Source organism: Phytophthora cinnamomi, assembly GCF_018691715.1.
Source record: "Phytophthora cinnamomi strain GKB4 chromosome Unknown Contig132, whole genome shotgun sequence".
In the NCBI taxonomy this organism is placed as follows: Eukaryota; Oomycota; class Peronosporomycetes; order Peronosporales; family Peronosporaceae; genus Phytophthora; species Phytophthora cinnamomi.
This window is the reverse complement of record NW_027151065.1, coordinates 28,674-51,404: the sequence shown is the minus strand read 5'-3', so window position 1 is coordinate 51,404 and position 22,731 is coordinate 28,674. Positions and strand designations below refer to the sequence as shown.

Here is a 22,731-nt window from a genome sequence, read left to right as displayed (position 1 = left end):
AAAATCATCAACGGCAAGATTGCGGTGGGTTTGTGGGTTTGGGTTTAAAGTGACTTTTACAAAGTAAGTAAAACATGCTAATAAAAATTATGAACCCGTCATTTCCGTCGTATCCGTCATTTCCGCAGTATGTGATCGAGGCCTGCTGGCCAAGCGGAAGTGTACAATCGTACCGCTTGGTACCTCGTGCGATGGCAAGGATACGACAATGTCGCCGATTTAGCAGGAGCCCATGCAGAGCTCCCGAGTTGTAAATGGTGCAATATGAGCGGGTGATGCAGAGACATAGCGCACGAGTACGTATCCACTCGAGGACGCCCACGACAAGAACAACGCCCCGCACAAAGTCAAAGAGTTCGTGCACAGCGCCGTCAGCGCCGCGTTGTTGCGGGCGAACTTAGCTTCGGCAGGAACATTACAATACCATTAATAAATCTGCTGAAATTTGGTGGGTGGGTGGGTTGGTGGTTTATTCATTAATTCAAGAAAACAAAACGCCAAAACAGCCCTGCTGCTGCGGTATTGCTCAGGCGCCCTCCGACCATGAAAAAAGTATCTCGCGTGTTGTGTCTGCACGGCTACCGGCAAGACGCCCTGAAGCTGCGCGGCCGCATCGCCATCGCCGAACGTTCAAATCCAGCGTGAGTTCGGTCGTCGTCGACCGACGCTCGTCTACCACCTACGACACTGTACTAATGCGCATCGTGCCAATAATACTGCAGTCTGCCTGGACGCACCGTTCGACGTGCCGTACGAGCCCACGACAGAGGAGCACGCCAACAAGTAGAAGCGACTGGGAGCGGCTAGATCGAGCAAAGTGATTCATCACTGAAGCATTTATTTGTGCAGTGGCGAGACCGGAGAACGTCAAGCAGCTCAAGTGGTTTCGACTTCACTCGCGATGAGGAGACGGATCAGTACCTGCTGGAGCGCGTGGACAAACCGTAAGGTACGTCGCGAGCTTCGTGAAGAAGGAAGGGCCCTTCGACGGCATCTTCGGCTTCAGCCAGGGCGGCTTTCAGCGTCGCTGATCCTGCAGAGACAATTGATGGCGAAGCGGTCGTCAATATTGTGTGCTTTCTAGATTTAGAATTTATCGGTGTGGGTTCGTATCAGTGAGCACTCAGAGTCATATTCGCGTTCCACTTCGCCTTCTTCGTCTCGGCTGGGCTTAACGGTAGCCGAAGTACGCTGGCGACGCCAAAGATTGAATCTGCCGTCGCTGCACATTATCAGTGAGACGGATGCTGTGGTGGACAACGAGCGAGCCTCGCGTTTGCGTGACATTTCGTGAACTCAAGCTGCTGATGCACTCTGGAGGCCACTATATCCCCACCAACAAGGAACCCAAGGACACGTTCCGAGCCTTCTTCAAAGAACTGCAGGAAGCCGACGAAAAAACGGTAAACAACGTTGCTACGTTGTGCGTTCATCACTAAGCTACTTTGAGCACAGCCCCTGTCGCTGGCTCAGCATTATTCTCGCAGAATGGTATGAGAGCTGGAATCGTAAAGCCAGATCTTGCTCTATTATCGGTGAAGGCTACATATCTATTTGGCGCCGTAGACTGCGGTCATTTCCTTCGCGAACTCTCGAGAGCGTCCTTCGGCTCCCTTACTGGTAGGAATGTAGTGGCCGCCGGGATGCACAAAGACCTTGGGGCTGTTATTTTAGCTCAACAGCTTTATTCTGTCCATCGTCACAATGGCATCAGTCTCACCCATGATATGGATCGAAGGAACGTCCACCTTCTGCTCAGACTTGTACTCCGGGTCGCCAAGGTCGCAGACGCGACGAAAATGGCGAGCGAACCCAGACGGTGAGTTGTTCGGGTCGGCAACTAGAAAAAGACAATTAGAAACGCGGTCAGAAGCAATACGCACGTGCGCACCAACCGCTAGATGAATGAACGTACACTGTCGCTGCAGAAGCAGCGAGCATACATCATACCACCTGACTGAAACCGAAGATGCCATCGAACGGGCCTTCCCTCTTCACAAACTCGGCAGAGATAGTCCACAGCTTCGTCCACACGGCCGTACGTGTTAACGCCGGTCTCTCGTCAATCCTCAAAGTCCCACCACTTGTACGTGGGCTCAGCGTCGCCGCTGAAAGCAAACGCCACGCAGCTCTGTCAGCACGCTGCCCGTGGCATCCGTTCAGTGTCACTAACGCACATTTTGGCCTGCTCTTCCGGCGTCGAGTTCGGGTAGCTGGTCACCTTAAAGAATGGGGCTTGGGGAACACTGTCAAGCACACACAATACCAAGGTCAGACGCGTGGCAGGTCCTAGACACAATTTACTATCTACCAGTACCGAGTCGAAGCTGGACTTGAGCGCCCGACGCAACTGACGAGATGCGGTTGCCGGAACAGGCGCGTCCTGGCCGAAGCCGATGCAAGCACAGAACGCGGAACGTATGCATCTTCGTCGCAGGAAGTCGAACCGGTAAATAAAAGTGTTGAGGATGCTGTCGCCAAGCAGAAACTTCACGGTGACGCACTCCTCGCTGCACGATGAACGTCGGGTTTGCGAATGTTGCTTCCGTTGATTACACCGTGTGTGCGAGCAGCAATTCTCTGGTATACATCCGGACAATGCACTAAGTGCCACTTGCCAGTAAGCTGTGCACGCAGCCCGCTGACGAGCTGCACCAACGGATTGGCACCAGACGTACGTCAGCACGCTAGCGCCACACTTTTTTTTCCAGACGGACAAGCGGTTGGTGGTGGGATTCAACTAATGCCTGTCGTCCACCGTACTTGATCATACTAGTACTTCCTTGAACCGGGCTCCTCCCGCGCAGTATCGAAGCCCCTCCGCAGCAGATAGAGGCCATGCTGCGCCTTCGCGTCTTCAGCTGACTTTATGCTTGTCTCCAGTGCTACTGCAGCTCTCCGCCGGCGCCAAGCAGGCCGAGAGCAGAAGAGGTAGAGAATCTAACGAGGGTCAAATGTTATCACACGTCTCCATTGACTAATACGTATTATACACCCAATATGTTATATTGTGTTGTTTCTAATTATTGGAGTGCGAGTTCCCCACGTGTCCGAGGCGCTGCTGGAGCAGCTCGGCTACCAGAAGAACCGCTACTCGGCATCGGCCGCTGAGGTGACGCCGCGCAAACCGACGCCCGACTTCAGCAACGTGAACGCCGTGGTCAACGAAGTTCGAGAAAGGTGTCGCTCAGCGACTACAAGGGAACAGTGGCTCATCCTGTTCTTCTACGTTCGACTTCACGTTCGTGTGCCCCACGGAGATCGTGAGCTTCAGCGACAGCGTGGACCAGTTCCGCCCGGCATCAACGCCGAGGTCGTGGCCATCTCCACCGACTCGCACCACACGCACCTGGCCTGGGTCAAGACGCCGCGCAACTGGGGCGGCCTGGGCAAAGATGAACATCCGCTGATCGCCGACATCAGCGAAAGCTGACGCATCTCCGAGGACTACGGCGTACTGGTCACGGACGGGGAGGACGAGATGTTCGGCGCGCCGCGCTGCGCGGACTCTTCATCATCGACAGAGGGCACCATCCGCTCCATCAGATCCAACGACGACGCCGTGGGCCAGACGTCGACGAGACGCTGCTGCATCCTCAAGGCCTTCAGTACTCGGCCGCGCATCCACACAATTGTGCCCGCCAACTGGAAGCCGGGCGACAGGCTCATCAAGACCGACCACGTCGAGATGGACTTCTTCCAGCACCACAATACGGCGACGACGCCAGAAGCAAGAGCTGTGAAGCTGCAGCCTATCGATTGTCCTAACGGTGTGCGGCCAGGACGGCACTGGGGTCGTTTCGGCGGTGGCGGACAAGCTGTCCGCAGCACAGATTACACGTCGAGCGGACGAGAGCCGCACAATTGGGGCTCGACGCCCGTCCTGGACACCGCCACTCCTGATAAACACAAATACATCACATGTAGCACAGCGTAGCTGTCCTCCATGTTTGTCGTTTTTCTCAAAGTTTTTCTTCATTTATTCACGTCGGTTCTCCTCTCTCGTTCGTGGCCGAAGCCCTCTACTGCATCCGATTAAGAAAACACGAGGCCAAAAGACTCGGAAGACCGATCGGGGGGGAACCAAAATACTTTTCAGCTCGAAACGCACGCCCAAAGTAGCGGCGGCTCTGGTAGTTGCTACAGCCTCAGCGTCCGTCGTCCACTCGGCTCGCTCAGCTCAACTCTGCGCTGCGTCGCGTCGCGTCCGCGCTTCCTTAGCCTGCTGCGGGAAGCCGTGCTTCCAGTTCTGGTAGCGGTACAGGATCACGGGCACGCCCGCCGCCCACGGTCTGAACAGGGTCAGGCCAGCACGACGCCCTTAGAGTCGCCTCGAACACGAGGTGCTGGTGGTGCTCGCCCACCTCGGCCGGTATGCGCTTAGCCGAGGCGGAATCTACTGAAGCGACCGGCGGCATATCTTATGGCGGTCTGCTTGACGATCTGGCCGAACATCTTCTCTTCGGGACTTGGACAATTGTGCGGAGGGGAGGAAGGGCGGTCGTGAAGCCTTTCCGCCCACCACCGCCACTGGAATTTTGGGGTCTCCGCCCGACGGGCAGCGCGCCAGGAAAATGGGAAGTTTGTATCGGCCCCAAAGACCGCAGCGGGGGCAAATGTAGACTATTGTGTACCCGCCCGCAAAAACATGCGCCCGCTAATGAGAAAATTGTATGTCCGGATACGGTTGGATAAAGTGGACGGGCAGGTGCCATAGATGCAAGGGTATACAACTTCAACTCTAACGCGCATCAAAGGACATCGGGGGCAGTACAAACGAATAGCGGAGGTTCCTTACTAAATATCAATGCCGAGGAGGAATACAATAAAGAGCGCCGCTGTCGTCCAGCGGCGGCGTGTTCCTTTGGCTGGAATCACCACGTCGCCCGGGGCACGTACAAATACAAATAGTGGCCAGGGTGAGAAGGTGTCGTCACGAAGCGTCTGCTTGCCACGGCGTGCCCAATGGACTGCAGCAGCGCTGCGTTCCTTAGAATTTCCAGCGACGGATCGTCCTTCTTCTGCTTCTTCGCCTGTGGGATGGCGGCTGGCGACTGTCTGTCTATAACTCGAGTCGGCGGTGTCACTCCATGAGCCGCTTACCCGTTCATGGCTGGAGCGCGGTCGGACGCCAGCTTGGTGCTCCTCGGTTCGATGGTGGTTGCTGTGGCGAGAGGACTGAAGCCTGTGGAGCCCAGTTGGGCATGGCGGGGATACCCATGACGTTCAGCGGTTGTAAGTTGCATCTGTCGGTGTCCAGCGCAGCGAGCCCGGACTTTAACATACGTTTGGATCGCCAGGCGACTGCACAAGGTGGTCGGATACCAAGAGACGCAAGTCGACCTGGTCCGTGAGCAGCGCATTGGTGGGTACGTCGTTGGCCTTTAATCGGCACGGGCGACGGCAGATCATCGAGCGGAAGTCTCGCTCGGTTGCTGCCGATCGGAGCTGTCGCGACGCTTGCGTTGTCGCCGCCGCCACTGTCGTTGGCGTGATGCCGCACGCTTGAGCCGCCGCTTGCTGGAGTTCCAGTGGTTCTTGATGGCGTTGTCTGTGTGCGGCCAGGAAACATCTTGGCGATCTCCTTGCTGTTGCCGAACTTATGTACGGTCCCTAGAGTTCGCTCCTCATCGGGCGACCACGGCTCCTTACGGATGGCCGGAGTCGAGCTGGATGACCACCTGCAACAAGCGCGCCCAGCCATTCAGCAGCAATCGTCAGTCTTTCAGAAACTTCAACGTGCCAACGATCCTGACCTGCACAAAGGCAACTAGCTACTGTGCTTATGCATTTTCAATTAGCCGTACCGTTCGCGGCACTGCTTGCCGTTGCGGCCGGGCGCTTAGTGCCGATGATGGTCCAGTGGCGGGTGCCGTACTTCTGTACGAGCTTGAGCATGAGCAGGTCCTCCTTCTCCCGTCCACTTGCACGGACTTGCGCTCCTTGCGCCAACCTCGGCGCAGGCGCCTCCAGCTGCTGCACCTCCCGAGCGGGGCGTGGTGGCTGGGCGTCATGCTCGGCTGGATCCTCTGGTCGCTCGCTGCGCCGAATCCGGTGGATCTCGATGTGACTGGCGCCCCTCGCTTTGTCGCCAACTGCCGCGCTGACTTGCGCTCGGTATGCGCCAAACGTTATCTTCGACGGAAAGATCGAGGTAGGTCCCAACCGTCGAGACCAACGCGCTGCGATTGGCGGAAAATCCGTCACGACGTGAACCGCCACGCATACAAATGTCCAAGTCAAGTGGCCAGTGACGAGCGCGATTGGCCGGAGAAATAGCACAAAGTTAGAAGTGGCGAGTATAAGAAAAGATCGCGGGCAAAGCACCAAAGTCCTGCTGCGAACGATTAATACCTTACGATGGCGATACACTGCGGGTGCTTCACATTAGGCTGAATTCCACACTCCAGCGCCGTGCACTTGCGCTTGTTGTGGCGTCGCGCACACCGAGCACCGCTTGGTGGCGTCAGCTTCATCTGGATGGAGTCGTTGCGCACGAGCTCTTCATCGACTGGGATCTGCACGGCCTCCACCAACGGGCCGTATGCCTGCGCAGCTGGCCACCGTGTACACGGGTGGCGGGGAATTGCGCGAGTCCCTGACCCGCCGCTCTTGTTGAAGACGGCGGCCCGCGTACATCAATGCTTGCACGGGAGCCCAAACTGGTCACGGTACGAGCACGACACGACTTAGCGCTCAGATTCGCACTTCTTGGCGATGGGGCTGCGAGCATCCCACGTAGGCGATACCGATATCGCCGTCGCTTGAGGAGACGCAGCACGCGGAGGCTTCAATTTGCTGCTCCTCCGGATTTTCTCGGCATACGGCGTGAGGACGCGACCGGCCTGGGACCAATTCCTTCGCACTAATTTGCGCTCGTAGAGGTCGCCCATGCTGCGCTCCGTATCCCTGGAAGAGTCGAAGGGCGGCAGCATCCGGGTCGCACAACCGACGGATTCTCCCGACTCGGCCAGGTTCGTGGTTTGCCATCCGTAGAGAGCATGACGGCAGGAAAGCGATTAGCAGCCCAGGACTCTGGATTCAACCCACGAAGGTAGTCAGCTGCACGCAGAGTCAACTAGGCTGAGCGAGCTGGGATGGCACGATCAAGCGCTCTTCTCATTCGCTGTCAGCATTCTGGGCACGCCACACAAACTGGTTCAGGTCCCGTCGAGTCGTTTTGAACGTTTCCTCCATGAGATTGCTGATCAAAGTGCGCAGTGCACTGAAGCACAATCCGGCGAGGCGCCTGAAAGGACTCGGCAGCTCCGGACTAGCGTGGGTGTTCGTTGCGCCAAAACATCGGCACATCTAGTGACAGCCCTCCATCAGGCAACCCTGGAAAAACCACCTGAAGTTCTCGGTATCTTGCTGTCGCAGAGCTACTGCCAACGATGCACATGTCGTTGTTCCCATCCTTGGTCTGGCTCCAGAAACGATGCCTTGGTAGTTCGCCATTGTGAGCCATCAAGTCCATCGAGGCCCAGTACTGCTGCTGTGGCGCTGTAGCAGTGGAGCGTGCGGCAGCATCGGAACGCGCAGCGAATTCGTGAGACCACTGGTCCACCTCGACGTTTAACTTGGCAGATGGATTGAGCTGTTGAAACTGAAGCAGGAGCGACTCAAGCTTTTGGTCCCCACGGCGACGTCTTCAGAATGTTCCTCTTGCTTCCAACCAGTAGGCCATGCGACTGGGCGCAATGATGCCGTCCTGGGCCTGTGGCTCGGACGCTGGGCTGACGGCTTTGCGCTGGCGCTCGCGCTTTTCGTTCGCGTTCATGAGATGATTGACTACCTGACGCGTCGTCACCGCTTCCCGTGCCCGGTACGTTCAGATTACATATGGCATTGAACGAGCTGACGTAAAAGTGGCCCGAGAGAACGCGCTCTTGTGCGCACGCGCGCACCACGAAGTTGCACGGCGTCGGCTGTTGCAGATGAAGGTGAAGTTCTTGCCGCCGCTGTGCTTCGGGTCAGCCGCGCGCTGTTTTGCCCTGCGCCAGCGCGAGTCCTGGATAATACTCTTTGGCCTGCGTGCGGTTATCGAAGTGCTGGCGCACCTGCGGCGTCATCTCGACGCCAGACTTGGCGGGCTTCACGTTGGCGCGCTGCTGCTGCTGCATCGGGCTGTCGATGGGGGGCGCAGCACTTTCTGCGCTTCTTCCTGGAGCCCCTGCTCCGCCGCCGCTTCAGCCGCAGCAGCAGCAGCCGAAGCGGCAACGGTGGACAGGCGGTGTTGTGCTGCTGCTTGCCCGCCTCATCGTAGCTCCGCCGGCTCAGGCTGGTCGCCGCGATAACCGCCATGGCTGCATCCTCTGCGATCGCGGGGGCGATGGCGATACTGTCGGCGCTGCTGGCAGCCGTTGAAGTGGCGCTGGAGAGCTGCATGGGGTTTTCGAGGTCGCGCTGCCACTATGGGAGGCCCAAGTGGGGGTCCTCGCATTCAATTAGTCGAGCATACCCCATAATGGATACAGCAATTCGATATCGCCCGGCTTAGGGAATAAGTCATACAGTAAATTTGGTTTACTATAGATACAGTATTTTAGGGAATGCCCCGTTATGACAGTATGCACTTCAGACGCCGTTACTTACGGTTCTTGTCGCCGAATGCGGCCGTTTCTATCGAAGGCCTCTGCCAAAACCTTTTGCCCGCGCCACCAAATACCCAACGGCAGGGTCCCCAGCCAAGTCGGTGACTACTTTTTTTTGCCGGTTTTCAGCCCCGAAACATGTCAAATCTGACCACCCAGCCGCCAGTCGCCATAGCGCCGTCGAATTCGCGCTCCGCTCGCGGTAGTCATAATCGGGCTCTTCTTCCTCTCCGCCGGGCGCGATGCTGCGGCGACGTGCTGAAAGTCAGCGTCAACAGCGCTCGCGCGTTACCGTCTAGCCAGTACGCAGGCGCAGCGGGCGTTGCAGAAAAAGCGCGGAATCAGATGCGGACTCAGAATCGCGTGGAATTAAAGATGTTGAAGTTGGCGCTGGCCAAGTCGGTCGTGGAGACCAAAGATGGTGCAGGCGGCGGCGCTTTATACGCAGGGCGCCGTGTTCTACCACCCGACGCTGGAGCAGTTCGCGGACCCCATCGTACATCGCCAGGTGCGTTTAGCAGCCAGCTTTACAATTAGGCATTGCGGTTTCTACCGTTGTGGGAGATTTTAGGGGAGTTAACGGTTTGCGATACACAACTTTCAACGTTGGCTCCAGCATCGAGAGCAGAGGCGGCCAGAACGGGGATCACCACAGATCGTGCCGCCCTGAGGGCTGGAGACCTCCGTTCGCTATCGATTTCGAGAGCAGACTCATTGAATTCGAGACGAGGAAGCAGAAAATCCACGAACTCAGGTCGGAGGGTTGTTGAGTTTGAATAGAGTTGCTAGGCGTGGGCTCATTGGGAGCGGTGCTGTTGATTGCAGGAAGGACGTGCCTACGGAGACGACCGTACGCACACGTTCAATCGTTCCGTGCGAGTGCCGACGCGTTCCGGCGTGATCAACTGGCTGAGATCGAGAGTTGGACCGGAGACGGTATCGTCCGGATGACATCGAGCATGAGTACTGGCGGGTCATTCCAGACAGAACCCAACGTTGAGGTACATTTTTTTTTTTCGAGTGGGGGGGGGCGGAGTCATGATTCTCATGATGAATATTCTAAATCCTTACACGAATTGGAATACGCAAATGACCTCGATATTGCGCAAGTTGGCAGTGGTTTCTTGCGCTCTGTAAAACGATTCGCCTCGCAGGTAACAAAAGGTACAGCAAACGGGCCTTCCGGTACATGTTTATTTGTCCATGTTGCTGATAAATTCTGTCTGGCACCGACAGGAACGGAACGATAGACTTCTCAAATCCAGAATACTACCGGAATACAGGGTGGAACCCTGAACAACCTTCCGGACGCGTATGGTTCACTACTCCCGACACCTGGGCGCCGCGATCAATGGAATTAACGTGCCTTGGCTGTACTGCGGCATGCTATTTGCGTCATTCTGCTGGCACGCGGAGGACAACTATGTCCAGCATCGCTTCTACCACTTTGGTGCCAATAAGCGATGGTGGCGCATCCGTCTGCGGACATAAAGAGAGTTCGGGCGGCCATGAGAACTCAAGTCCCAGAGCGTTTCCGTGAACCAGATTTGCTCCTTCATTTTAACTACGATGGTGCCGCCATCGGTTTGCAGAATCAGGTGTGAAGGTATTCACCCTCGTGCAGCACGGAGACATCATCCTTACGTTCCCCAAATCGTACCATAGCGGATTCAGTGAAGGCTTCAACTGCAACGAAACTATTGAACTTTGTTCTCCCAATTGGATTGACTTTGGAAGGGAATGTCGAAGTGTACCGCACATTATGGGCGAATCTCGATCTTCTCCACGATCGATTCGTGTTTCACTTTGGATCGACGCAAAATCTGGACGAGTATTCTGTCACGGACTGTGAGCTGTTGCTGAAGGAGTTGCGGCGGTTGTTTCACGAGGAGAGGGACTATAAGAAGGTGTTTTGGCCGAGGGGCTAGAAAATGTGGAGGAGCTCAGCGGCGATGTCATGCTGGACGAGGAATCTATGGAGGTAAGGCGACGTGCGGCAGTGCTTTCACTGTCGACACAACGTCTTCTTTTTTCGGGTGTTATCTGCGCCTGCAATCTGACCGACTCTCATGCTTGCACGCCACACGAAGAGGAAATGTGCGGCTGCGCGTTACCAGAAACCGCACTCTGCTACAGTGGGTGGGGACGGCTGAATTGCGCTATGCGATTAGACGTGCAAATGAAGATGCGTGCGCTGAAAGCGCAAATATTGGGCTGATCTCCAGGTTGGTGACATGGTCAATCTTCATTCCGAATGCAGGTGTGCACTCGGCCTCGACAAGACAACTACTTCACCCTCAAGAAGCGGAAAGGAGCATCTGTTCGCGCTTAGAAATGGAGCTACGAGTTTTGATCTTAGAAGCAGTCACCATGCTTCGTTCGTTGTCGATGCAGCGAGATGAAGCACGTTGGGATATGGTGATTTTTCACTGGCTGCTGATGCTTCTGGTATTATAATAACATTGCGAACTTGGCGGTTACATCATCTACATAGTTCCTCATATTTTTTTCTGGATCAGTAAGCCTACGGCACAAAGCAGTTTCTCAATTTTTGCATTCTTGGTGATGGTGCGTATCCGCGCTGCCAAAGAAAGCTGTCAAAGCCCTTGATATCGTAAAACGTTCTCCCCGAGTACTTCACTGGTGACCAGCGCCATCATTGTGACTCTCAGCTCCAGCGTGTATACAGCCATCAATCTCGTCGTCCGACATCTGCGTGTACAAAGCGATGAGCCGTAGTTCGGCCGGAGTAAGCAGCAGGCGCAGCGCGGGCCACGACGCGCACACTCGTGGCGCGCAGCGAACGTCACGGCGGAAACGGTCTCCATACGGCTGCAAGACGCATATCGCGTCCACCATTGCGGAAGAGTACTCTCGATGGATCTCTTCCTCGTTGGCGTTTGCAGTAGTCCCGCCCGACCGACAGCACGGTTTATGGCGGTGCCTCCCCCTCAATCTCACCAAGCCGGTTAACCTGCTCAAGAACCCAGGCGCGTCGAAATACACGTAGTCCCGTGTTCGCCGGACCTGCCAGAATGTCACATTAATGAAGATGCCCTTGGTGAAGGGAACTGCGCCACGAACGTAGCCAAAGCCCCCAGAAGGAGGACGCCTCGAAGGCGGTAGCAGGCTACTTTTGAAGTCCGAGCTTCACGATCCAGCCGCGCGTCTCGTTGTGCGCCGTCGACGCTGGAACTTGTCGCCAGCTCCAGCATGGCGATCTAAGAACGGGCGAGGTCAGATCCCCGTCGTGGCGGGCAGATGCCCCATGTTGAGGTCAGCTCGGCCCTCGCCCGAACGTGTCGGCCTCGATGGCATTGACGAAGTCGGGCGCAGCGAACTGGCAGCTCTCGGCCTCGTGGATCTGGCGCTGCGGCACCCAGCAAGTCGGCGGAGTTCACGGCGTGCGCCCAGCGGTGATCGAGCGGCGTCATGGCAGGTGGATGGGGAGGTATGGAGCTGCTGGAAGATCGTCGAGTGGGGATGCTTCACGCCAGCCTCCGCTCGCTTTCGTTCAATCACGGGTAGATTTACACTCTCGCTTTTCGCGAATCCGCGACGAGGACTCGAAAAGAGCATCTCGCTAGTTGCGTGAACGTGGTCCCCGTACATGACCCCCTCCGCCCCATCACCGAAGTGTACGCTGTCAACACTCGGGGGGGCCAATCCTGAGCGAGCTTTGGGTGGTTGTTGAAGCTGTGAAACGGTTTTTTCCGGGACGGATGGCACCTGCTTGCAGCTCTCCGCATCAATGTGTCAAACAAGTCCTGCGTAGGGCAGCACCAACTGCATGTCGGAACGCGCCTCATTCGCTGCCGCCGCGCTGCTCAAGTCCTGACTCATTCATAATCGGCATGTCCGAGAGCGTGAACGGCGCCACCGCGGATTCCGCGCGATACATAAGGCGCCGCACCTGTGGGCGCTGGGCGTGAGCGCCGTCGTGAGCGGCGACTTCTTCGGCTGGCAGTCCGGGCCTCGTGGCGGGCTTCGACGGGCTGCTCATCATCCTGGCGCTCGTGACTGTGCTGTACGTGCTGCTGTCGCTTCTACTCCATCGCCGAGCTGTCACGACGGTGCCAGACTGGCGAATTTCGTCTTCGCGCTGCACGCCATCGGCCCGCGCGCCGCCTTCTTCGCCGGTCTGGCCGAGGAGAGCCTCAAGGTCGTCATCGTGCGCCGTCGTGGTCACGGGCATCAGCTCGTCACATGGATAGCTGCTGAGCGAGCTCCGACTACTGGCCAGTCTGGTGACGTCTTCTACGATCATCTTCGTGTCGCTCAACATCGTGGGCATCGAGATGATAACCGCATCTGACGGTCACGACGGTCGTGTCGGTGATCATCCTGCTGGTGTTTTACCGTTGGCGCGGCGACCAAGGTCATTATGAGTGAGTCGAATTTAAATGGCTGTCGACTGGCAGTACCCAGTGGGATGGGTCGGGCGGTCAGGGCTATTCGTTTCGCGCTGTGGTTCTACCTGGGTATCGAATGCCACTTGCAGTCGGTGACCATCAACCCGGGCGGAATATGCCGATTGAACTATGACGTCTGTCTCCCACCCTGGTCGTGCTGGCGTTTCGCACCGTCATCTTCAACTCGATGATCTCCCCGGCGCTGAAGAAATCTACAACGGCTCGTCACCGCTGCTGACGGGGTATCAGAGTGTTTGGGGATAACAGCACCACGTCAGGGTTCTCGTGGATGTTGATTCTGGGGCTTGTGCGAGCTTCCGCTCGTTCATTGTTCTGCATGGGCCAGTTATTGTATGCTATTGCGCGCGTGGATATCTGCCGCAGATCTTAACGAGACTCCACCCGACGCGAGGCACGATGTACGTTTTCACTCATCACTGGCGCTCCATCGGTTTTATTGTTGCTTGTGTACTACATCATTGGAGATACGCGCCTCGGATCGGTGATGATCAACCTCGCGCTCATTGAACCGTGACTTCGTACTCGTTCCAGTTGACCTCATTCATTCGTTTGCCGAATCAAGGAACCGAACAAGCCACGCCCTACCGCAGCCTTTCGGCATCCACTGCGGCAATCCATCCGTGACGCACAATGGGTACCCGGGTATGGTATCGATCATCTACAGTGGTACGTCAAGCTACGAATTCCTCGCGTCCATTATTGTAGCCATCCTCTGCTTCGCCATCAGCGCCATTACTTCTTCCTCGCGTACAGCCGCGCATTGAAGCCAGACCCAACGCCGAAATTGCGTGAGAACCTTCTGAGCAACGCCTCGTCCAGGTCCTGGGATCGATGGCAGTTCATTGCATTAAGGCAGCTGTGTCCTTTTAGCTCAAGTTGGCATAATATTAATGTGATGCAATACATAAGGTGTGTGTTAAAATTATCGTGCTGCAACAAACTGTTGCTCAAATTTTGATTGAAGCGCACTGACCAATAAGGAAATAGCCGTATGAAGGTGGTCATATCAATGACTCGTTGAAAGACCTCGCTTGGTACAGTGTATTCGTTGGCATGACTCATCCCCGACTCGCACGACAGCTACACCTCGCGGACGAGGCACTACGTATCGCGATTGCGCGTCGAATTAGTGACTGGGTTGTGACCGTGAACGAAACGCGCGGGCGACTTGGTTTCGAGTACTGAGTAGTGTGCTTTATCCAGCGTTCTGGATGTTCTGCTACTGTACGCGTTTTGGTATGTAAGGCTCGCTCGGGGTCTTGTTGACCGGTAAACCAACGACAGCTCGAACAGGATCATCAGGCCCTTTCACATCTTTACTGTAACCTCCTCGCACTCAAACCGGCAGCAGCGTGTCACGACCATCAGGACCAATCGGTAGGCCCGCGGTCGGTTTGCACGCGAGTCGTGATACATGCTAGGCTGCTTGGCCAAACGTCATATCGTTTTCGCTGATAAGACATCGTTCAACCTTCATCGCTGTAGCGTGCATTGTCGGGCCTCGGCTGTACGCTCGCAGGCTCAGTGGCGAGGTCATACTCCGAGCCTGGTCTTTGGAGTGTACGCGTCGGTCGGCGTCACTGCCACCTTCGACGGTCGAAGTGATGAAAACTTAACGCCACGGTTGAACGCGAGGATGCTGGCTGGAGACGGTGGCTTTAGCTCTAGCACAACCATGTGCTGCCAACAAAGCGGCAAATAGTGAGATGGTAGTTCGAGAGCTCTGCCTCCGAGCTGGGCTCGATCGTGGCTCAAACACCGTGATTATCCTGCTCTGCAAGTGTGGCGCTGCCCCATCGCGCAACGGGTGCCGTCCAATCTGCCAAACATGATGCACTCCCCACCACGACCGCCGCGTACGCTCTCGCAGGATTGAACCCGGTAGTTGAACAGTTCTCAAGGACGGGCCAAATGCTGCTGCGTCGACACTCGTCACCCCGCCGGCGGAAAGCCACCATTCAATAAACAGCGCACTTCAAGACCGCATTTGCTCGGCAATTCAGCCATAACCCTCTGCTTCTAGCGTTTGTGGTGATTTCCGGTCCTTCATCTTTCAGTAGAGGGAGGTCGTGCCTCAGCTCATGCGCCTCGGCTCATGGGAGCATCCTGTAAACTGCACCAGAATTCGCCCCGCGTACGCTGTATGTAGCACTGGGATGCGCTTTGCTGGAAACTTCTTTTGCGATGGGCGGCATCTCTGTTATTGTACGGACCGGGATGCGCGCTCAACATGAACTTGCGTCCATGAGACCTTTACGTTGCGACTCGCACCTTGCGATTCCAGTCGCCGATGGAGCCGTCCGCAGGCCGCAACTGGCAGCACCGCTCGTTGAAGCCGCGATGTTGCAGTCTGCAACTTGCAGATAGCTCGCCGAAACGCGCAGCACTTGCCGTCTAAAACTTGCCCGCAGAGCCGAAGCTCGGCTGAGTCCGCGAGCATCTCCGTTAAGCATCTCCGATGGTCCGTATGTTTTTTCAAGTGGGTCCCCAGACGCCTGGTTCTGACCGAGGAGACCTTGCGCTTCCGGCAGTGCATGCCGGTGCCTGAGCTCAACTACCAGACTCTCAAAGAGATCTCTCGCCCGTGCAGACCGGGCAAAGTGCGGAGAATCCTCAACAAAAAACTACAAATTCTACTCATAAGAAGCCTGCACACTAATACACTGCACTTGTCAGGCCCACCTCTGGCCTGCTGAGCAAGCAAGCCAGAGCGATGCGGCGCAAAGGCTCTGGCTTGCTTGCTAGCGGTCAGAGGCAGAAGTTCCTCAATACCCGAGAGGGTCAGCCGTCTGATGAACATGCGATACGTAGGAAAAACATGAAAAGAAACATGGAACATACATTTAGTAGAAAGAAATGAAAGAAAACAAAAGACGCAGGGTGGCGCATAGTCAAAGGAAAACCCCAGAAATACGCAAAGAGGGCCCTGTGCTCGCGTGAAGACACAACGGGCATGCATGTTAAGGCTAGCAGTAGCAATTCAGTTTTAAATAAACCGTCTGCCGCACATCGACCACAACTGCCGCGCTTCTCGACAGGACCAACACTCCGCACCCACTTCAACGACAAACACTCTTTGGACCCAACGCGACATCTGAGGTAGCACTTGCGGGGAAGGCTCGCTGCTGCACGGCACTCAAGGGGAGGCTTTTTCAGCTTGAGGTGTAAAGTGTCACGTCAGCTGACCAACCAGCTGTTGGGGGAGACTTTGGGTACATTAATAGGGCAACCTATTATTGTACGCTGACCGTGAGGAAAAGAACTGGAGGGCAACCGTGGTGCAAAATTTGTTTTGCATCTGGCCCCTGATGACAACCCACATTGCCCAAGTAGCTACTGTTCTCAAAGACTGCACCGCATATAAATCCGAGAGCACTATAAGTCTCGAAGCCGGTTGATCAGTTTTTGTTCTTGGTAGCCCGGCACAGCAAAATTTTGTGAATCGAAGACCAGGACGACAGCAAATCACCGCTCGACCTCACGCGTCATCGACCTCTCACGTGTCATCGACCTCTTCAAGGCATCGAAGAAGTCAAGACCTCCCACAGCGCATAACTCAGCCAATTTTAGGAGTAGCATAGGCTATTTTCTTTAACCAGGTTTCTCATTGCCTTTGCTTTTAGTCAATTGCCCCTAAAGTAGATTGCTCCACGGTATCCAGGTTTCCAGGGTGAACACACAAAGTACGGGTTTCCGCGTGTTCAAGATGGCGGATCCGGCCCAACTAATGCATAGAATATTTGGCGGCCATGGAGAAACAGACAGAATTGATCGACAGGCTGCGCAAGTCAGGCAGCTGTCGCAAATAAAGCTGGATGGGATAAAATGCCCAGCTACGGGGGGGGGACGCTCAAGGAATCGTTCCAACTATACCGGGAGCAGGTGGAGCAGTGCGCAGCTAAGGGCATAGACTGGAATAATAAGTTAGTGGACGCATTTTGGCTGTGGGATCGCTGAAGTATGGAGCTAGCGCAGTGGTACATCGTCAAGAAGGACGATGTGAAGAGTGTGAAGACTTCTTTTGAAGCTCGGAGGAAGAGTTCGTGCCTCGAATCTGCAAGAACACGTCTTCGGGACCAGATGAATGACTTGAAGGAGCGTCAGTGCTCGAGACTTGCCGATTATATCAGCGAAGTTCAGGCGCTTGATTACAAGTCAGGAGATGAGCGAACTGGACAAGATCATGTATTTCTTGCGTGGTCTGCCGTCAAGTATTCGGGAGGAAGTCCAGTATCGCAGAGTGCAATAACGTTGACCGACGCTAATACCGTAGCGCTCGACTATGACCGGTCTCCACGCGCATCGTGGACGCTCGGAAGGAGCACGCGACAGACCGGGGTACCGATCGTACGACAACAATGAACGATCGAAGAGCAACAGCGATGGACCAGTGCCGTGGAGATCTGGCAGCAGCAGGAGTACCGTCGAAGGAGGAATGTATGCGCGCCATTATGTTTCCGGGAATTTTTGAGTAGCCGCCATCAGGCTCGTCAATGTCCGATACAGCCGCAGCAGACGCAAATGGCTAAGCGGAATGCGCCGAAGTACAACAACTCGGGCGTAATCAAGAATGGCCGAGGATGAACATGGTCCTCGAGGATGACGGAACAGGTGGATACTGTCGTCATGGATCGCGTGACTATGAGTGTGGCTGACATCCAGGAACAAGCGGATGAGTTAAAGGCACTCATGGACAAGGCACGTGTGCAAGTGGAAAGAGACTGTCACTGCAGCGTCAGAAATGACGGAGATGCTGGCTCGTGTGGACTACAGCCAGTTGAAGAACCAGGTTGCATGCGATGCAACCGGAATTGGAGTCTGGTGTGTGCCGGATCGCCGCCCAGGTAGGAAGCTGAGTTGCATGAGAAGCAGCCAGTGAAGTTGGTTCAGCAGGATCGCAACCAACAAGTACAACGGAGACCTTGAAGGTGAACACCGGTGAAGTCCGAACGTACGAGTAACCTTTTTTCATCGGGAAGGGTCGCATCAATGGCAGAGATGTCCGAATTCTGTTGGACACGGGTGAAAGCACGAACATGATTATGCCAGGTTTGGCTATTAATGTGCTTCTGTCAGACGACTTCAGAAGCTCAGCGCTTTGATGGCCTGATTGACACCGGCGATGGATGTCAAACACGTGGGAAGCGCCAGTGAGCATGGATGGGTACTTCTTTCAACGATCGAGTTCGTGGAATGGAAGTTGCCAGGTCGCACGACGTCATTTGGGGGGAAACCGTGGTTTAAGGACTACAACCCTCAAGTGGATTGGCAAAGGAGGAGGTGTCATACCTGACCGGATGAAATTCATGACGTCGTCGATACGCACCGTCGATTCCTCACTTGCACCGCTTGAAGGGAAGGCGAGTATGAGCAGGTGTTTCGGGTAAAGATACAACTTGTGCCGAAATGGAGGAATTCCCAGAACCGATCTTCAACGTAGTCGGTAAGGAGTTCAAGGATGTGTTCCGGAGCAATTACCAGACAGTTGCCTCCGATGCGTGAAGTCAACTTTGAAGTGACGTTGAAGAGAGCTCAGCCAAGCTCTCGTGCACCGTTCCGCATGTCGAAGATGGAACAGGATGCTTTCGAAAATTTGTCAAAGACAAGTTGAAGAAAGGATGGATTAGTGTCGAACTCGCCGTGGGTTTCGAACATCTTCGCTATCGAAGAAGGACAGTCACAGGTCAAATGCCGAAAAGGGCTGAATGGTTGCTGGCGGCAATTTGAGAAAGATTCCGTTGCGTTGGGTGTTCGACTACCGCTATCTCAACAGCGTGACTGTCCGTTACTGAATCCCGTTGCCATTAATCGAGGAGTTGTTCGATAAGATGGTAGAGTTGTGTCATTACACGTTGATCGACCTTGCGCAGGGATATCATCAAATACTGGGTGAAGTCAAGTCGTCCGTACACTGCGTTTCGAACACACAAGGAAACGTATCAGTGGTAATGTGGCGCTGTAAATTGGCTGGAATGCCAGGGACATGGTCCAGGCTCATGCACAAGCTGTTCGACAAGTACAATTTGTCGTCATTATTATCTCGATGACATCTGCGTCTTCTCGAAAGAGTATGGAAGAGCATATTGGAGCATCTGCGATGCAGTTTGTATGGTACTGCGTCGCGAAGCTTTTTTTTTGCGCACATAGCCAAAGTGTTCGTTTGGTCAGTCGAAGTGGCTTTCCTAGGACATGTTGTCTCACCGGGCAGGAGTAGCGTTGATCCGCGTAAAACAGGCTTGATAGCCAGTATCCGACTCCGACGAATCGAAAGGAGTTGTTGAGTTTTTCTTGGGTTTGGCAGGATATTTATCGCAGATTTATCGCCCGATTTTACCGAATTATAAAGTGTCGTTTAGGGGTTACGGCGAGGAGATGCCTAGATTGGACGAAGCCTGTGGAGAACCTTGTATTTGCATCTCAAGCTCGCACTTCCAGCAGCGCCTACGCTGAAGTTGCCGGACTTTGAGCGACCGTTTATCGTGACGACGGACGCGTCAGGACGGTATTGTATTGGTGGAGTTCTGTCACAGAAGTATGACGGAGCAGATCATCCGGTGCCTTCTATTCGAAGAAGTTGGATAAACATGAGCGTGGATGGCCTACGCATGAAGGAGCTACTAATATCAAAGTGGCTACGGAGAAGTACGGAGACACTATCTGCATGGACGCCCATTCGACGTCTACATGGATAACGCAGCGTGTTCGTGGATGTTGCATCACCGAGTGTCACCAAAGATGGCTCGCTTTTGACGCACTTTTTTTTCGCAATACACGTTTGCTTTGCATCATGGTAAAGTGGAATGAACGTTATGGCGGATGCGCTCTCACAGCCTCCACCGGATGGACTGGAAGACGAAGGAGAAAAGCACCTCTTCCGGATGTGACGTATACGGTTCGCGAGCTGCGACGACGAATGCGCGAAAAGAATGCCGCACCAGTTCATGACCACCGTATTAAGTCTGCAGTGTTACGCAACTTGTCAACGGATGATACTCACCTGTTACTCGACGATAAACTTACGGGGAGGTCGCCCGAATTGGCGTAGCACAGCAACAAGTCAACAGCGTCGACTATCATTTTGTAAGTCCGCACTTGGCCCCTGAGATGAAAAGAGCTGGAAGGATACGAATCAGACCCTGCTTTCAAGCAACAGTGGTCTAATGGAGCGGAAAGGGAGAAGTTCGTCAGCATAATGGGCTTCTGTTTTTCAAGCAGACGAAAGTGAAACTGTCTACCGGCTTTATTGCCGAAGGTAAGAGCTACTTCGTATCATGATCGAATTTCATGATGGAAGACGTCCGCGCATCCGCAAGTCGACGTACGTACCTGAAAGCAGCGCAATGGTACTACTGGCCGACTATGGACCGCGACGTAAGGGGAATACGTTCGCATGTGAGACTTGTGCTGATGAGTCCAGTAGCCAGAAGAAAAGGACTACTGATGCGCGATACCAGTGCAAAGGCATGCTGGGAAGTAGTGTCAATGGATTTCATCACCCGGGTTTTGCCGGTGTCGGAAGGGTTTGATGCCAATACGCGGATTTACGTGGACAAGTTGTCCAAGCGAGCGAAGTATGCACCAACGTATTCGACAGCTGGCGCGAAGGACACGGCTAAAAGTGTTCTTTGATGCGGTTATTCCGGCATCACGGATTGCCGAAGATTAATATCCAGTGATCGCGACTCGAAGTTCATCTGTGGGGCTTTGGAAGTCATTGATGAAGTTGATGGGTATCAAACTCAGCATGACAACTGCGCACCGAGCTCAGGCAGATGGCCAGACAGACGCCAGAACCTCGTGCTCCGAAGGTACATTGAATGTAGCGATCTCGTATCACGGTGACGATTAAGGTTAAACACCTAGGGACTATCAGGCCATAGCATTCGACCCTCGTCAACGCGTCTACGAAGTTCGCCATTCGAACTTGACACAGGACGTAAGGTGTCAAACATTTGCAGCAGAGGAGATGAAAGACCTGCTGCAATCGGAGAATGATGTGACTCGCGGAGTTCGCGAAGAACTTTGCGAAGGAGCGACAGGAGATCGTAGAACGTGCTCAGAAGAATTTGGAAGAAGCTCAAAGCAGACAAAAGAATTGCTACGATCGCAAGCGCAGATGAAGTTGTGCTAAAAGAGGTGACTTAGTGCTGCTCGACACGAAGAACTTACCGCTGAAAACCGTAAACAAGAACACGGGAATTGAAAAGCGAGTAGCGGCTAAGAAGGTTGGACCGTTCGTGATTGAACGTATGGTGAACGACAACGTGGCGAGTTGATACTTCCGCGCACGATGAAACGTCTTAATCCGACATTCAACGTGGAGTTACTGACCCATTACCAAACAGATCGTGAGGATTTTCCGAATCGACCGATTCCGGAAGCTGTACCTCTAATCTTGGACGAGAGGACACTGGAAGAACTCTACATTGTGGAGAAGCTGCTCAAAACGAACTAGACGTCACCGGCGTCAATGGCTCGTGAAGTGGCATGGGTTGCCGGGCATAGAAGCCAACCTGGAAAGCAGAAGCGCAGATCAAGCACGTTTCGCATTGGCGTCAACTCCTGGATGGTATCGACTCCGCCAACGCGAAGTCAACCAGGGGAGATGTCCAGGCCCTCTGGCCTGCTGAGCAAGCAGAAGGCAGAGCGATGCGGCGCAAGGCTCTGGCTTACTTGCTGACGGTCAGAAGGCGAAGTTCCATGGCAGCTACCCGGGAAGGTGTAGTCACGGTGAACATACATTTGTAGGAAAAACATGAAAAGAGCATGGAACATACATTTTAGTAGAAAGAAATGAAAAGAAAACAAAGACTGCCGGGGTACATGAAGTCAAGGAAAACCCCGAAATACGCAAAAGAAGGCCCTGTGCTCGCGTACAGAACACAGCGGGGCATGCATGTTAGGCTAGCAGTAGCGATTTCGGTTTAAATAAACCGTCTACCCCGCACATCGACCACAACTACCGCGCTTCTCGTGGGATAACACTCGCACCCACTTCAACGACAAACACTCTTCGGGCCCAACGCGACAGCTGCCTGTAGTTCTGTGAATGCGCTGTTCAAGCTGGATCACTGTCGGTCACCGCAAAGGAATTCGATGCACCAACATCGCCGGTCTGCGCAAACTGAAATGGCGTGAAAACCAGGACCACAGACGGGGTTGGAACAGATCACATAACATCATATCGGCTCGGCTAAATGTACATCATATCAGCAGCGTTTGCAGCCAGGAAGCGCGCATACAGCCCCACTGCGAAATGTAGAGCTATATTACTTGCGCGTCGGCATGTCAGATTCGCCACGACGCAACCTTCATCACCGCAGCGGGGGCATGCAAGAAGGTGATTGGGCATTTTAATCTCAGTTTGACTTTCAGCGCAGTTTTTGCATTCACGAGCTGATACCGCTGGCCGGTTTGCCAATGGCCAGTGCCGACGCACCCGGCGCGTATCGACCGCTGATCTGCAGGCCCCACGTTTCGTCGCAGGTTGCAGTCGTTGCCCTCGGCCGCGTACGCTCCGCCAGTTTTGCCGCCGCGTACGCTCGCACATTGCTCGTTTTGCGCCGGAGGACCAGCCCAGCTGTGTCCTGACCTGCCGCTGCGCCCGGACTGGAGAGGTCGTAGACCACTGGAGATCCGGTATCGATGGTGGCGGGCTCAGGACTCGAAAGATGGCGCTCTCGATCACTCACTTTGCCAATTTA

The 22,731-nt window shown here is 54.7% G+C and overlaps 4 protein-coding genes across 4 annotated transcripts; 2 read left to right on the top strand and 2 right to left on the bottom strand.

The window, feature by feature from the left end:
- Nucleotides 1-1,244: 1,244 nt before the first annotated feature.
- IUM83_18954 (peroxiredoxin-4) lies at nucleotides 1,245-3,433 on the top strand (the record flags this gene model as incomplete). The annotated part of the gene is made up of 3 exons (XM_067943979.1): nucleotides 1,245-1,403; nucleotides 2,895-2,931; nucleotides 3,039-3,433. 3 exons carry the CDS (start codon nucleotides 1,245-1,247, stop codon nucleotides 3,431-3,433), a joined length of 591 nt encoding a protein of 196 aa, XP_067779847.1.
- Nucleotides 3,434-3,481: 48 nt separating this feature from the next.
- IUM83_18953 (Peroxiredoxin-4) lies at nucleotides 3,482-3,937 on the top strand (the record flags this gene model as incomplete). Its single annotated transcript, XM_067943978.1, has 1 exon — nucleotides 3,482-3,937. One exon carries the CDS (start codon nucleotides 3,482-3,484, stop codon nucleotides 3,935-3,937), a length of 456 nt encoding a protein of 151 aa, XP_067779844.1.
- Nucleotides 3,938-4,180: 243 nt separating this feature from the next.
- On the bottom strand, nucleotides 4,181-8,123 carry IUM83_18952 (Mutatorlike Transposase; the record flags this gene model as incomplete). Its single annotated transcript, XM_067943977.1, has 3 exons — nucleotides 4,181-4,292; nucleotides 6,355-6,548; nucleotides 8,061-8,123. The coding sequence occupies 3 exons, from the start codon at nucleotides 8,121-8,123 to the stop codon at nucleotides 4,181-4,183; spliced, it is 369 nt and encodes a 122-aa protein (XP_067779845.1).
- A 4,276-nt stretch (nucleotides 8,124-12,399) lies between these two features.
- IUM83_18951 (uncharacterized protein) lies at nucleotides 12,400-12,888 on the bottom strand (the record flags this gene model as incomplete). The annotated part of the gene is made up of 1 exon (XM_067943976.1): nucleotides 12,400-12,888. One exon carries the CDS (start codon nucleotides 12,886-12,888, stop codon nucleotides 12,400-12,402), a length of 489 nt encoding a protein of 162 aa, XP_067779842.1.
- Between the last annotated feature and the right edge of the window lie 9,843 nt (nucleotides 12,889-22,731).